Source organism: Heterodontus francisci, chromosome 4, assembly GCF_036365525.1.
Source record: "Heterodontus francisci isolate sHetFra1 chromosome 4, sHetFra1.hap1, whole genome shotgun sequence".
NCBI classification, from domain to species: Eukaryota; Metazoa; Chordata; class Chondrichthyes; order Heterodontiformes; family Heterodontidae; genus Heterodontus; species Heterodontus francisci.
Window position 1 is genome coordinate 168,530,723 of NC_090374.1, and position 15,718 is coordinate 168,546,440.

General features: G+C 40.3%; 1 protein-coding gene across 4 annotated transcripts in view; it reads right to left on the reverse strand.

Moving 5' to 3' along the window:
- Positions 1-11,563: 11,563 nt before the first annotated feature.
- The window catches only part of cntln (centlein, centrosomal protein), a 474,184-nt gene continuing 470,029 nt past the window's right edge, over positions 11,564-15,718 (reverse strand). For all 4 annotated transcript variants that reach the window (XM_068030497.1, XM_068030494.1, XM_068030495.1 and 1 more), the window contains one exon: positions 11,564-11,924. In XM_068030497.1, coding sequence (XP_067886598.1) covers positions 11,823-11,924 — 102 coding nt within the window. In that variant the 3' untranslated portion in view covers positions 11,564-11,822. The remainder of the gene's footprint in view (positions 11,925-15,718) is intronic.

The window sequence follows — 15,718 nt, forward strand, 5'->3', positions numbered from 1 at the left end:
AAGACAGTTAAATATTATGTTTAAGTCAAGAAAATGGATTACTGATATGGGACAGGGTAGCTGTGATGCTGGTGTCTCTGGAGCTGGCATTCATTCCATACTTTCTGTGCTCTGCAAGAAAACATTACACATGCAGGCTTTTGAGTCCTACACTCTAGCTGCTATGATTGGAAATCTCCCAGTCTCGTTCCCCAATTGGGGAGTGGAATCTGGAGTTCACTGCCTGATAGGACGGTGGAAGCAGTTTCAATAGTAACTTTCAAAGGGGAATTGGACAAATACTTAAAGGGGAATCATTTACAGGAAAGAGCAGGGGTAGTGGGACTAATTAGATAACTTTTTAAAGAGTTAGCACAGCCATGATGGGCTGAATGGCCTTCTTCCGTGCTGTATGATACTATGACTCCAACAATCTTGTGTTCCAAAAGAATCCTTTTTGAAAAGCTGGGCCCCGGAGATCAGGAGCTCTCCCTTGATGCTGTGGATTGAACGAAATTTTAGCTTCCATTTAGGGGCTTCTTTTCCTGGATCACCTTCTTCATATCCTCTGTGCTCTAAGGATCCCACAGTGCATTGATATGATTATCTAAATCCTCCAGGAATGGCAAATGTGTGCTACTGCTGTGCAGCATGAGACTGCAGGGGTTGCATTCAAATCTCACTAAGCCAATGAATTCAATAAATAAATTAGATAATAATTTGCTCTGGGATTGTCATAAAACCAACTGGTTCACTTCAGGGAATAAATGGCCTTTCCCACATCCCAAAAACAAATAGAAAGACTTGAATTTCTACAGTGCCTTTCACAACCTCAGGACATCCCAACATGTTTCACAGTTAATTAACTACACCTGGCATGTAGCGACTGTTATAATGTAGGGAAATACAGCAACCAGTTTGTGCACAGCAAGCTCCCACAAACAGCGTGCAAGGCGTGTGGTACAAAAGGACACTGGGCCCACATATGGAAGAAATCTGGCTCCAAGGACTCATCCAGAAGTCACAAACAAACAGAAGACAGGTGCAGCAACAGGGCATCACCAGCAAGGAAAGCGCCAGAGACCTTCATAAACGCAAGCCGTTACACCAAGTCCACAGCGAAACAAACCTGAGACAAGAATCAGAGAGAAGCAATTCTGAGTCAGAAGACAAGCAAGCGTTTCACATTGTGAACCTGACACATCATGTTGATGAAGTCAAACAACTGGAAGCTTTTGCTACCATTAACATCACATGCCCAAAGAAATCTGGCAAACATACACTCAGGGTCATGATTGACACTGGCACTAGTGCAAATATCTTACCAATCCAAATCCTGAAGGATATGTTCTGGAGTCATTGGAAATCAATGATACAACCGACAACTGCCAAGTTATCTGCAGACAATGGGTTACCCATCCCTGGCACACTAACAATGCAGCTATGGCAAGTCAGCATGGAAACCACAAATATTTTACCTAGTGAACACAAGTGGACCACCGGTGGCAGGACTACCAGTGTGTATGGACCTCAACATCATTACCATACACGAGGTCACAAAGGTACCCCCTACAGCAAATATGACCAAAGGTACCCGTATTGACTCGGTCTATGACCTACAACAAACGTACCCAGACAGGTTCAACACCATAGGAGATTTCAAAGGCAATGCCGTACTGCACGCCAGAGAGGATGCAATTCCATCAATCGACCCTTCCAGAAAGTGCAGCGTGCACATACAAGAAAAGCTTGAGTTAGATGACATCGAACACAATGGCATCATCCATTGACTGGTGTAACTCAATCACATGCGTACTGCTGAAGGATGGAGCTATCAGGGTATGTCTAGATCCAAGGCATCTAAACCTCTCCCTAAAGAGATGCCCCCACAAGATTCCAACACTGGAGGAATTGAATCCTATGTTCACAGGAGGCAAATTCTTCTCCAAGTTGGATGCTAAACATGGATATTGGTCAGTACACCTAGCTAAGGAATCTCAAGAAGTCTCCACCTTCAGGACACAATTTGGAAGATACTGCTTCCAGAGACCACCCTTCGGTTTATCTGTCAGTCAAGATCTGTTTCAGCAGCAAATGGACAGAATTATAGAAAACATGTCCAGCTGTATATGCATTACCGATGATATTGCGGTAATGGGCAAAACCAAAGAAGAACATGATCAAAATCTCAATTCACTGATGGCAGTAGCTCGTCGCAAAGGGCTTGTTTTTAACAACAAGAAATGCCAGGTGAATGTAAGTCAGATCAATTTCTTTGGCTCCATCTACTCAGGTTGCGGAATCCGTCCTGGCCCAGGCAAAGTTGAAGATGTAAGGCCTATTCCTACTCCACAAGACAAGGAAGATCTACAGAGATATCTTGGATTTTTCAACTTCTTGGCACTATACATTCCAAATTTTTCTGACAAACCGTCATTGTGTTGCAGGAGAACCATCAGCATGTTTGAGTCTCTCAAATAAGCATTGTCAGTATAAACCTGTACTCTGCAGTACTATGATCCAAGGAAGAAGACAATCCTGGAAGACGACACCTCACAGAAAGGTCTAGGAGCATGAATCCTGCAGGGTGTGAGAAAGCTGTTCAATCACCTTGGAATTTTGATGAACCAATCCATGACAAATCTGCAGATTACCAACATCATCAAAGTGCTTTAAATTACCAGCTTCGGAAATGTACATTTATTCAAAGGAAGGAGAGCAATTTATCAGTCAGTAGGTAACTGACAACAGCACCACTTGCTGGACAAGTAACTGTAATGCACACTGAAAAATATCCAGGACAAAAAATGTACCATTACTAATCCTGTTTCATTTAATTAATTCTCAGGATGTGGGCATGATGGGCAAGGCCAGTATGTTACTCATCCCTTACTATCCTTGAGAATGTGGTGGTGAGCTGCCTTCTTAAACTGCTGCAGTCTGTGTGGTCAAGGTGTTCCCACACTGCTTTCTGGAATTTTGACCCAGCGACAGTGAAGGAACGGCCATATATTTTCAAGACAGGATGGTGGCTGACTTGGCAGGTGGGTGGGGGGGGGGGGGGGTGAAACTTGCAAAAGGTAGTGTTCCGATGCATCAGCTGCCCTTGTTCTTATAGGTGGTAGAGGTCATGGGTACTGAAGAGGTTTTTTTTTTATTTGTTCATGGGATGTGGGTATCGCTGGCTAGGCCAGTATTTATTGCCCATCCCGAATTGCCTTTGAGAAGGTGCTGGTGAGCTGCCTTCTTGAACTGCTGCAGTCCTTGGGGTGTAGGTACACCCACAGTGCTGTTCGGGAGTGCCAGGATTTTGACCCAGTGACAGTGAAGGAACAGCGATACAGTTCCAAGTCAGGATGGTGTGTGGCTTGGAGGGGAACTTGCAAGTGGTGGTGTTCTCATTCATCTGCTACCCTTGTCCTTCTAGGTAGTAAAGGTCGAGGATTTGGAAGGTGCTGTCAAAGGGGCCTTGGTGAATTGCTGCAGTGCATCTTGTATATGGTACAACTGCTGCCACTGTGCGTTGGTGGTGGAGGGAGTGAATCTTGAAGGTGGTGGATCGGGTGCCAATCAAGCGGGCTGCTTTGTCCTGGGTGGTGTCGAGCTTCTTGAGTGTTGTTGGAGCTGCACCCATCCAGGCAAGTGGAGAGTATTCCATCACACTCTTGACTTGTGCCTTGTAGATGGTGGACAGGCTTTGGCGAGTCAGGAGGTGAGTTACTCGCCGCAGAATTCCCAACCTCTGACCTGCTCTTATAGCCACAGCATTTATGTGGCTGGTGCAGTTCAGTTTCTGGTCAATGGTAACCCCCTGGATGTTTATAGTGGGGGATTCAGCGATGGTAATGCCATTGAACATCAAAGGGAGATGGTGAGATTCTCTCGTTTGAGATGGTCACTGCCAGGCACTTGTGTGGCGTGAATGTTACATGCCACTTATCAGCCCAAGCCTGGATATTGTCCAGGTCTTGCTGCATATGGACATGGGCTGCTACAGAATCTGAGGAGTCGTGAATGGTGCGGAACATTGTGCAATCATCAGCGAATATCTCCACTTCTGACCTTATGATGAAGGGAAGGTCATTGATGAAGCAGCTGAAGGTGGTTGGGCCTAAGACACCACCTTGAGGAACTCCTGCAGTGATGTCCTGCAACTGAGATGATTGACCTCAATCAACCATTTGTGCTAGGTATGACTCCAACTGATTCCTATTGTGTCCAGTTTTGCTTGGGCTCCTTGATGCCATACTCAGTCAAATGCTGCCTTGATGTCAAGGGCAGTCACTCTCACCTCACCTCACCTCTGGAGTTCAGCTCTTTTGTCAATGTTTGACCCAAGGCTGTAATGAGCTCAGGAGCTGAGTGGTCCTGGCAGAACCTAAATTGAGTGTCACTGAGCAGGTTATTGCTGAGCAAGCACCGCTTGATAGCACTGTTGGTAGGGAACAATGCTTTAACCTTACCTCTAATTTTTCACTAAAATTGCAAAAATGAGGAAAGTTGCGTCCCTTCTATCCAGAACTGAGAATTACCTCACAATTTACAAAATAAATAGGCATGGTCAATGTTAGTTTTGGTGCAAATTAGGTGGCAGTGGGTGGAGCCTGTCTGAAGCACCAGAGGAGTGGGCAGTGGATAGATAGAGGGTGGGCATTGCATGGGCAGTGGATGGTGGTGATAGGACAGAGGAGTGAGCAGGCATTGCATGGGCAGTGGGTGGACAGTGGAGTGGGCAGACAGTGGGCACAGCCTGTCTGAGGCATCAGTGGGTGGCCATTGCATGGACAGTGGGTGGGGTTGGATGGATAGCAGGGTGGACACGCAGTGGAGGGAGCAGATAGTGGATGGATCCTGTCTGAAGCACCCAACCATGAAAATTGAATACGATGAGCTGCCAGCACTGAATGAACACCAACAGGCATCTCGCTGGTTGGGGTCTGTGGGGTAGGAAATTGGTGAGATCCAGTGGTTTCTCCTCAGAGTTGAGCTGGAAGCAGATCTTTAAAGGGTCTGGGAGAAGAATCCTGGTCAGGGTACAGAGGGACAGGCAGTAACTGGAAAGATTTTTATGGGGTCTGGATTCTATTTTCTGATTGTCAGACGGTCTGTAGATGTCCCCTTATGGCTGCTCAATGCTCAGCTGTGTAAGATGCAGGCCAGAACGCCTGCACATGCTTAAAGTCTGTCTACTTCCTTATTTAAGCATTTTATAAGAACTCTAAGGCAACAGACTAGTATGAGCAAAACCCCCAGTACCACAACCTGAGCACCAATTAAATGAGGCAGCTGAGCAACAAATCCAACAAGTATAAAAAGACTGAAGATGGGAGACAGTGTATAACACAAGCCAGCACTTGGGGATAGCACTTGTTATTTGAATCTTTAATTGGAGCTAAGGTTGTGGTACTGGGGGTTTTGCTCATACTAGTCTGTTGTTTTAGAGTTCTTATAAAATGCTTAAATAAGAAAGTAGACAGACATGAAATGGCAGCTTTATTAAGGGAACAGTAATAGAATATTGAAATAAAAACAAAAAAATGGTGGAAATACTCAGCAGGTCTGGCAGCATCTGTGTAGAGAGAAGCAGAGTTAACGTTTCAGGTCTGTGACCTTTCATCAGAACTGATGAATCAGAACAATAGAATATTGATGTATTGGAAGAAGTTCTCCCTCAAGTTGGGAACAGTTGAAATATGAAGAACTAACCAATTTGAAAGCATTGAAATATAATGAATTAACTTTTAAATAACTCTTAGATGGCCTTAAGCTCATTAACTGCTAAAACATGCAATTAATATGTTGTTGACAGTTGCTTAGAGGGGAGGGTGTGCTTAATTCCAGGTAAAACAAGGACACAGTAGCCTGTGTAAGATAATAGCTGGTTGAAGCTAGCCAGAGTGGAGCCAATGAAGGTGTGTGAATGAGTTCTGGTTGATGGAAGAGCATGTGGGCACAACAGAGCCATAAGGACAGGCGGATAATAAAAGAGAGCAAACAGAATGAAACACAGAGATTTGAAAAAGATTGACCACACTGTGCTGCTATCCGGAGACTCGTTCCCAGTAATACTGACCTTGATTCTGTTAACTGTTGCTTGAATACTGTGTGTATGACTGATTCTGCTAATGCTATAATAAAGGCTCGTTACACCCAATTGGGATTGCTAAATCAAATCATCGACAGGGTAACCTAGAACCAAGTGGCCAACATGGGAACCCTGTAACACTTGCACTGGGCTAAGTGTATGGGAGTATTTCAGGTTGTACAGTTCAGGAGTAGCATTTACCTTATTTTGCAGAGAGAAAGAAACCAATGATAAGAAATTTAAAAGCATTTTTGAAAACAGCTTCCAAAACTTTGGTACCACTTCTCTTGCCAAAAACTGTAAAAATGCTGACAGAAATATCTACTTAATGTCCAAAGAAACCTTATTAACATTTAGATAATGAGCTTAAGCAATATTTCATCAAGTGGTGAAAATTATTCCCATTCCACTGATAGACATCCCAGTTTACAAGTCACTCAAGACTTCATTATTTTGAAGCCAGTCCAATGTTCTTGGAAGTGTCTACCTCGGCCAGCAGAGAGCAAACATTCCCTTCCCCAAAATAAACACGGTTCCATGTTCAGTCAGGAAGAGGAGATGCATGTTGCTATTCAATCGCAAGGATTATCGTATCAGACGTATGGTATATGCTCTATCATCACACTCACCAGGGATTAAATACACCCAACAAAAATGACAACCACCTCTACTAAACTCAGCAAATATTAATTCAAATAAACCTAAAAATACCTGGACACAGACTGTTAGTCTATATACAGTGGCGTAATTTGCAGTGCAATTAGAATTCCAGATAATAAATATATCAGAAGTTCCCATCCGTCATTTAACATCATGAAATAATGCAGAAATCTATGTGATACTGATATTTTACACTGGGAAAACCTGTATTTGTGAATAATTTTACAAATTATGCCCCTGTATTTACCCATTTCAAACTGGATGAGACGGCGTCTGCCTCTTTCAGCTGGTTACATAAATTTAAAATACTCCAGACAATCCAGCAAACTCAACAAATCTTAGTATCAAAAATCAGCTTTCATTTTAAGCCAGTCTCTGTTAAGTTGCAGATGAGAATATTGTATTTGTGGACATTCCAAGTTTAATGTATTTGCCCAGTGTGGTATTTTAATGAATTCATTGTAAAGGTTGATTGGACTTATCCTTCATTCCTGCACAGGGTGTAGAATTAGGTTTCCTTTCAACATAGCTTCATGGGTTTGCTTCCATCAGGTGCTCATTTGAGATCTTTTTAACCTGTTCACAGTACTTCATTATGTAGGGAACAGGTTAATTAAACCTCAGGGATCCACAGAAAGATTTGAATGCATCTTGTCACATAAATAGAAGAGTGTCAGCATCTTGCTGAAACCTGCAAGGCATATTGACTAGACAGTACTTAAGTGACAAAAAATAATATTCGGTATGGATTACTGACTCCGTTACTGCTTGTCGCTCATTCCACTCAAAAACCAGGCAAGTTTAAAAAAATGTTTATACACTTTTAGCCACTAACATACTTAAAGCTTAATGTTTAGATTGAAGAGAAAGACTGAGGAGTTTGTGCACTTGCGTATTTATAATAGAATGTTGATCTGGGGAAAAGATGGAAACCATGTTAATTAATGTTAATTAACCACTCGGGGGAACATTGTTAGATCCTGGGTAAATTAGTCCCTGTGCTGCGAGAGTTTGAGATCTCAGCTAATCCTTTATCACATTAAAGAAAAAAGATGACATCATTAATATAAAACTGTTGAAAAGCAAATTTGTGTCATTTTCGCATGCTACAGGGACATTATAAGTTAGCTCGTAATTGTGGATCTGATTATTTTTAGAAATTAGTGCCATTTTGTTAAATCATATCACTGTTTTACAAGTCTTTACCATATGCATTTAAAAAAAATGATAATGGAGGTCAATGATAATGAAAAAGCTAACTTATTGACTGAGATAGAGTACGTGAACTTAAAATTTTAATTTAGAATTCTGTGCAGAGGCCCTGAATTCTGAACTTTCAAAATCCCAATATTTATCAGGGCATACAAACCCAGACAGGACTAAACACTCTACATCTCACTCCAGGGAAAGAGAAAGGGATAACAATTGCTAGTGAGGTGTAATACTGTCTCTCTGGTTAGGAGTTACAGAGAATTGTTCCTGATGCTGAAAAAACTGGGTACAAATCATCTGCTTTTCTGCTACTGAACTAGACAAGAAAGATCCAAAACTCGAGAATGAGTTGGAAATAACTAAATAAAATTAATCCTGAGATGTTAAATTTACTGATTGCCTGCTTTACAGAAGTACTAAAAGGAAGGAAACATTTTGAATCAGCTGGTTACCTTTATACCAGGTGAGCAGCATCAACACAGAAAAACTGCCCTGAGAATGGGTTATTTTCAATTACACAGTGGAGTAAATATTAAAAACCAGACAGGACAGGAAAGGGATGTGGGAAGAATGCCATTTCTTGAACACACCATCACCTGTCAGGTCTGTCTGTACCCATCTCTTGTAAATACCTCCAGTCCTGATACTGCTCCACTCACAACACTGTGGGCCCGGCCAATGTCACTAATACCTTCCATAAATGAAATATAAACAGAAAATTCTAGAAACGCTCAGCAGGTCTGGCAGCATCTGTGGAGAGAGAAACAGAGTTAATGTTTCAGGTCGATTGATGATCTTTCAACAGAACTGTCATCAAAACTCCTACATCTGCAACTGCATGTTATCCTTCATTGTTCCTTTGAATTCTCTGTGGTGTTTGGATGTGTGACCCACGTTACTCTTCACCAATGCCTTTCCTTCACTCTCCAGCTTCAAGGAAACAGTGCTTATGGCATTACTCCACTCCTGGCTGCCTAAACATAGTAAGACCTCGAGTGGTTTCTGTTCCCTCTTTCACATTATTGTCTAAAGTCTTCCATAAGGTTCTAACTTTGACCTCCTTCTCTTTCTCAACTCCAGAATGAAGAAAACTTCTGGATATACACTGATGATTTTCACCGTCTCTCTCACTGCACCACTACCTTTATGCTGTCAGACTGCCTGAGTTGAAGTAATGAATGTGCCACAACTTCCTCCAACTCAGTGCTGGGAAGATCAAAATACATTATCCATCGGAAATGCCACTCGCTTGCTGCTGATTCTATCCCCTTCCCTGCACTATTGAACACTACAATAAACAAGGATTGACCCTACCCTAAGCTTCAAATGCCACATGCTAGTCTGTGTCTAATTGTTTGTGTGTAGCATTGTCTAGTTCTGCTCCACCTCACATCTGCCCCTGAAACCCTCATCAATGCTTTTGTAAGCTCCAGATGCAATGGACACAATTTTAACTCACTCAAAACCATTCGCTTACAAAGTTAACATCGGGCCCAATGTGTTATTTTAACTGGAACTACCAGGTGTAAACGGGGTAGAAGCGGCCTGAAAATGACTCACCGCCCTGTTTATGCCAGCACTTCATTCAGTTTCAGCTGGCGGTCCAGAGAACTACACTAAAATAACATGAGCCGCTGCCCTTCCCCCCCCATCCGTCCTTCCCTCAGAACCACCTGATAATCAAAATCTATCCCAATAATTCCAATCTCCACCTTCCAGGCCTGCCAGCCTCCAGCTCACGCTAATGCAGCCTCTCTTATTGTGTTCCATATCAATTTTTGCTCACCCACCATCACTGGCTGTTGACCAGTGCCGGTTCCCTGTTCCCTAAATTTAAACACCTCATCCACATCTTCAAACTCCTCCATGGCCTTGCTCCGCTCCACCGCTGTAACCTCTTCCATCTTTGTGTCCCCCACTAACTTCCGTTCTATGACTGGCCTTTGGTGCATCCAAATCTTCCCCTTCCGCCACCATTATCAGTACAGCCTTCAATCACCAATTCTGCTGCCTGTAACTCACTATCTAAACCTCCCTCCCCCTCCACTTCTTTCTCCTCCTTTAAAAGCCATCTTAAACCCCCCCCCCCCACCCCCACCCTTTTAACCAGGCTTTCGGTTACACTCCTAATTCTATCAACGGGAAGAAAGAAAAAGGAAAGACTCGCCTCTCAGGCCATCTCAATGCTCTTTATGAAGTACTACTGTTGGATCTCCATCAGTGCAGCACTCCCTCAGTACTGGCGCTGGAGTGTCAGCCCTAGGTTTTGGGTTCAAGCCTCTGGAGTAGGACTTGAACTCATAACCTTCTGACTCAGAGTTGAGAATGCTACCCACTGAGTCACAGGCTGATGTGCATTTCCTTGTATATTTCCATTTGCTAAACACTTGGGATGTTTCTTAAAAGTTAAAGGGGCTGTATTAATGCATGTTCTTCTTATGCATTTCTGATGATAGTTAGTTCCTTGTTCATATTTTGTAAGGCTATGGCTTAGATTTTTCCGTCAGAGGTGAAGTGACGACATGATTTAGCAAGCTCTGTGGCGAGGATTTCATCTTTCCTGTTGTTAATTTAATTCCAACTTCTGCTACAGGGGGATCTGTGACGCTCAGCAACAGTGATGTCATCAAGCAGGCTAAGCAGCCAATCACACTGAAGAGTTCTCTCAGACAACAAACCAGAAAATAACAAGTGGAGTTTAGCATTCACATTTTATAATTTTGCAGAAAGTGAAATAAAGATTGGGGCATACACAAAGGATTAAGGTAGAAGCTGAAATATCATAAATAACATTGACTTTTATAAAGAATCGATGGAATTTTTATCATGGAGAAATTTGATATTCCACAAATCTAAAATTAGTTTTTCAGGCATGTGAAGTTAGTTGTTCAGCAATTATTGTGAAAGTTAGTACACCATCAAAAACACCTCATTAAACAAGTGTAACTTTTTCAAGGGTTTCTACAGTGAGAATAATAGCCTAAAAAGTGGAAGTTCACATCAAATCAGTGATTTCTATCTGTGAGGATGGAGAGGTGGAGGTTTCATGTTGATGTTTTCGTGTCCCATCGCAGGGGAATACACACACGTGCAACTGCATGTGGCAAGGAAGCTTTCCTTCCCAATTATTAATTCATGGAAGAATGCAACATAGGTAACGATTTCACATCTGTGCAAATTAGTATTTGCAGTTAAACAAGGTTTTTAGCACTTTTACACAATTTAAAGCTTTTGCATGAAAGAAGGGATTAGAAAGGATGGAAAACATTTAATTTAAAACTTTATTAAATACTGCAAAGCGTATTAAACTCATGTTTTCTTACAGCAAAATGAGTAACAAAATAATATATATCAATAAAATCTTAAAACATTCCTTGTAAAATGTACATGAAGACACTGCATAAATTTTAAGTGTAATTAAAATTCATGGTAAAATATTTGTCAACCACAGCTTAATTTGATTTATAAATAAACACAGTATTCACAAATAATTAAGTCACATTTATTGAATAATTTAGTTTCTTTAGGTCTTTGCTAAACTTCGAGCAGCAACGAATGAAACAATAAATGTTTAAAGCTTAACAAAAAAATTTACTCAAAGTATTGAATATTTATTATTGATGCCAAATGTGAAAAATTATTTCAGCAGTGATTTGGGGTATAAATGATTGATTATTATATAGTTTACTATATTATGGGTTTCTGCATTTTATTAGAAAAAATACGCAGTCTAATGAAAAACGTTTCAAATTCTTTTCTGTTTATTTTATATAATCACATGATGAGATAGTGTAGAATATTACAAAGCCTTTGTAAGTTTTAATGACACACTGGGATTCGGTTCTGTTTGTAACCAATCAGCCACGGATGGAATGGCATAAAGCTGTCAGCTTACTTCTTTTGTGAGCAAGACATATTCTTTGGCTAGTTTCTCTTTTTCTGCCATCTTTTCCAGCACTGTTTCTATTAAACGTGAGCCACAAGGAAGCTGCAAAAATAAAGAGAATGCAATGAAGCAGTACATTTGCAAACCATTTAATTCAATCTAATGCAACAGCCTGTCTCAGGATAATAATCAAACAATGACTGAAGCACAAGGCATGGACACTTTATGTACTACGACTGCCATCAACACTGCTAACACCCTGTATATCAGGAAAAACAAAATGCAGACCAAAAGAATTGCATTTTCTGTCTCCAAATCAGCCAGCCTGGATCATAATTACTTAAATCTATCCAACCACGTCATCCTTTACAAACTTCCCTAGGGATTTCAGTTCCCATGTGTTTGCAGTGAGTCAGTTATTAAAGATGGTAGCCAGCCACTGAAGCATACTTCATTTCTATGGTCAGCTTTTAGTACATTTTAAATGCTGCAACAATATCCCTTTGCAAGATATCTAAATGCTTTATCTAATTACTTTTTAAAAAATGGTCTCAATTGCATGAGCCTTCCAACACTTCCAAGAATTCTACTAAAATTTAATCAAATGAAATAATAGAGCCACAAAATCATCCCACATTAATTTTACTAGCATGTAAAAAATATATTAGGACAAATTTGAATTCTGTTCCCCAATAACTAATGGAAGCTCCATTACTCACATTTGGGTCTGCTGCTGATACCTTCTCGGACTCGGGTGTGACTCAACACCGAGTCACTAAATTGCTTTATTTAACAGTGAGTGAACATATAAAGCAAATGTTATGATCATATTTATTTAATTCAATCAGTACAGCTTGTCTCTGCATAATGTTACAAAGTAAAGAACACACCGCACTTTCCTACATCAGTGAATAATCTTACTAGAGTTGAACAAGATGTCTTCTAACAATCCTCTAGTAGTTCAAACTTCTTCACCTCAGAGAAGGATCTCAAAGCTTTCCATTTAACAAAACGTGACACCTTTCATAGAAAGCGCATCCTGTTTTATGGACTATGAAGACAAATTTTGGGACCAATGTCCTGAGCCCCAATGACGCCTGAAAAATGTTGGACCTAAAATTGGGCCAGGCCACCTTTCAGGTGTTCCTGGAAGCTGCCTAAAACAGGCATTAGGCACCTTACATATATAAATGAGGGGTTTAACACCTGTTTCAGGACCCCTTTGCTAAATTGGTCGACGATAAGCAAGGCAGGCATTGGGCTTTCCCCAGTGACCATTCTCCAGTGGCCTCCAACAAAAGGTAGGTTTTTAAAAAAAGGATTGTAGAGTTAATTCAGATCCCGTTTCATAGTCATATTCTCTCTCCTAATTTTGGCAATACTAGATTTTACATTATTTACAGTTAAATAGCAAAACTTTATAGCAATTTGGGAGGCACTGGAGTAGAGTGGGCTGGACCAGTGGAATTTCTCTGCAGTGTAGGCTGAGATGCTGGGAGAGGCAATACTGAAGTGCAACAGTGCCAGTACTGGCAGTGGAATGTAATTACAGCATGACATGTTTACATAGGAAGATTCCATTATAAATATGAGCATTAGAATTTATAACAGAAAAAGTTTAAGATTTTTAATATTATTTAATTGGTTAATAATGTCAATATGTAGCTGTGTATATTAGTGTATTAAAGCTCAAGAACAGTAGGCTGCCTCAGTGCTCTACTACTCTACTTCTCATTAGCAACTTTACCAGACTTTAAATTTGAATTTAACTCATGCGTCTTTCATGTGAACTATGAAGGGTGATCTATAATTACAAAATGAACACTGCTTTTGTAAAATCGGAATTGCTTCTAGCTCAAGATTGGTGCTTTTTTGTTTGCCTGGAGTGATGTATCTCCAGATATCTGAAGGAATTGATCTCATGTGGTTAAAGACGGGCTGCATCTTTTCAAACAGCAAAGTATTTCCTTATATATAAATTATCAAAGTCTCCATTCCTATCAGATCACTCATGTTGAAACCATAGTAGACACAAACTGAAGGCGTGTGTGTGGAGCTTACCATAGTCAAACCTGTGCACCATGTGGGTTCAAGCATATTTCCTATTTATTCACTAAGTGTAGACAGAACTTCATATTCTGTGGAACTCTACAAGCCTTGATTACTTTAAGTTCTCTCTTTCTGGAAGGTGATTTATCCTATTTTCCTGAACAATTCTTTAACTATAACTAGCACAGCAACAAGGTCTGGTGAGATCATAATAGAAGAGAAAAACAATGAGAAACTGGGATAACACTAACCTAGTGGAGGAAACCCAAATCCATTCCCTACTGTTGTAATCTCATTCAACACTCAAATGGGAAAAATAAACTTTATTTATTAAGTTTTTGAACTGAAGCTAAATTGACAAAATGATATGAATTATTAGATGAGCAATTTGTAATTGATATAATAAAACTGTAGATATATGCAAGTATAATACACAAACACACATACGGAAGTTCAAAATAAGAAAAGAGGTTTAGTTTCTGACAAGATAGCAATACAGGAACAGGAGGCAGCCATTCAGCCACTCGAGCTTGTTCCGTCATTCAATCAGATCATGGCCGATCTTCATCTCAACTCCATTTTCTTGTCTTTGCTCCATAGCCTGTGATGCCTAAACTTAATTTAAAAAGTTGATCTCAGTTTGAAAATATCAACTGACTCCCAGAATCCACAGCCTTTTGGAGGACAGAATGTCAGGTAGCCATTGCTCTTTGTGTGGAAAAAGTGCTTCCTGATTTCATTCCTAAATGGCCTTGTTCTAATTTTAAGATTGTGTCCCCTTGTTCTGGATTCTCTCACCAGGGATAACAGCTTCTCTGTATCTACCCTATCAAATCTTTTCATCATTTCAAAACCTCAATTAAATCACCCCTGCAACCTTCCTAAGCTTTCCTCTTCTTATCACTCTGTAGTGCAAAGAAAATAGCTTTTCAACTCTACAAAATAAAGAAAAAATCCATAAACTTTGAAATAAAGTTAAAAGTCACTTACATAAATAGAACATTATTAAACTAGAAGTGAAGATATCGAGTCAAAATTCTATTTCTCAAATCACCTCCAGAGGGCAATAGTCTTAAGTAAATAACATCAGGAAGCAGCAGTTCCAAGTTATAGACGAAACTATGACTAATTCTATGTGACATTCTGTCTTGGGGTTACATTCCATTTCTATTACCCTTCACAACAGTCACTCCTGCTAACGACTTATAGATGCAGAAAGGAACTTCATTAAGTCTCACACTCATCATTAACATGACCACGATTGCTGTATACCTGCTCACTCTCCCTATATCAGTTCACAAATAACATTCATCAGTTCCTAGTAAATGGCATTAGTACAATGACAAATTATAACATCACCTTGACATGGTCTGTATCACAGAGTCCAAAACATAACATAGAAAAGTGAATGAAAATAAGTCCACTTTCTGCTGGGCATGCTGTACATATCTTATTGAACTATTCCTGGTTTAATCATCTTCTTAATGACGTGATTTGCAATATCACTTCATCTTTCAAGTGCTATTCATCCTTAGCTGCCAGATCAATAAAGTATGCTACTGCTGTCTCCAGGGCACATCCACATTACAGTAATTTGTTCTTTGTTCCTGAAAATAATGTGTTAACAAGATTTTTTTCCACATAAGTTGTGCTATTTATATTTATATTCTTGACACTGTTTGCAATTATCATTGACTGGCTAAGCAGTACAATAGAGGTAAGAATGCTATCATATTATTCTGGTTTGCTTTTAATTGATCATGAAAATTATGCAACGCTTGAAAGTGAAATGCCCTGAGGAAAACATCTTTGATTTGCTTTTAATGCAAAAAAAAAGTTGCCTTGAT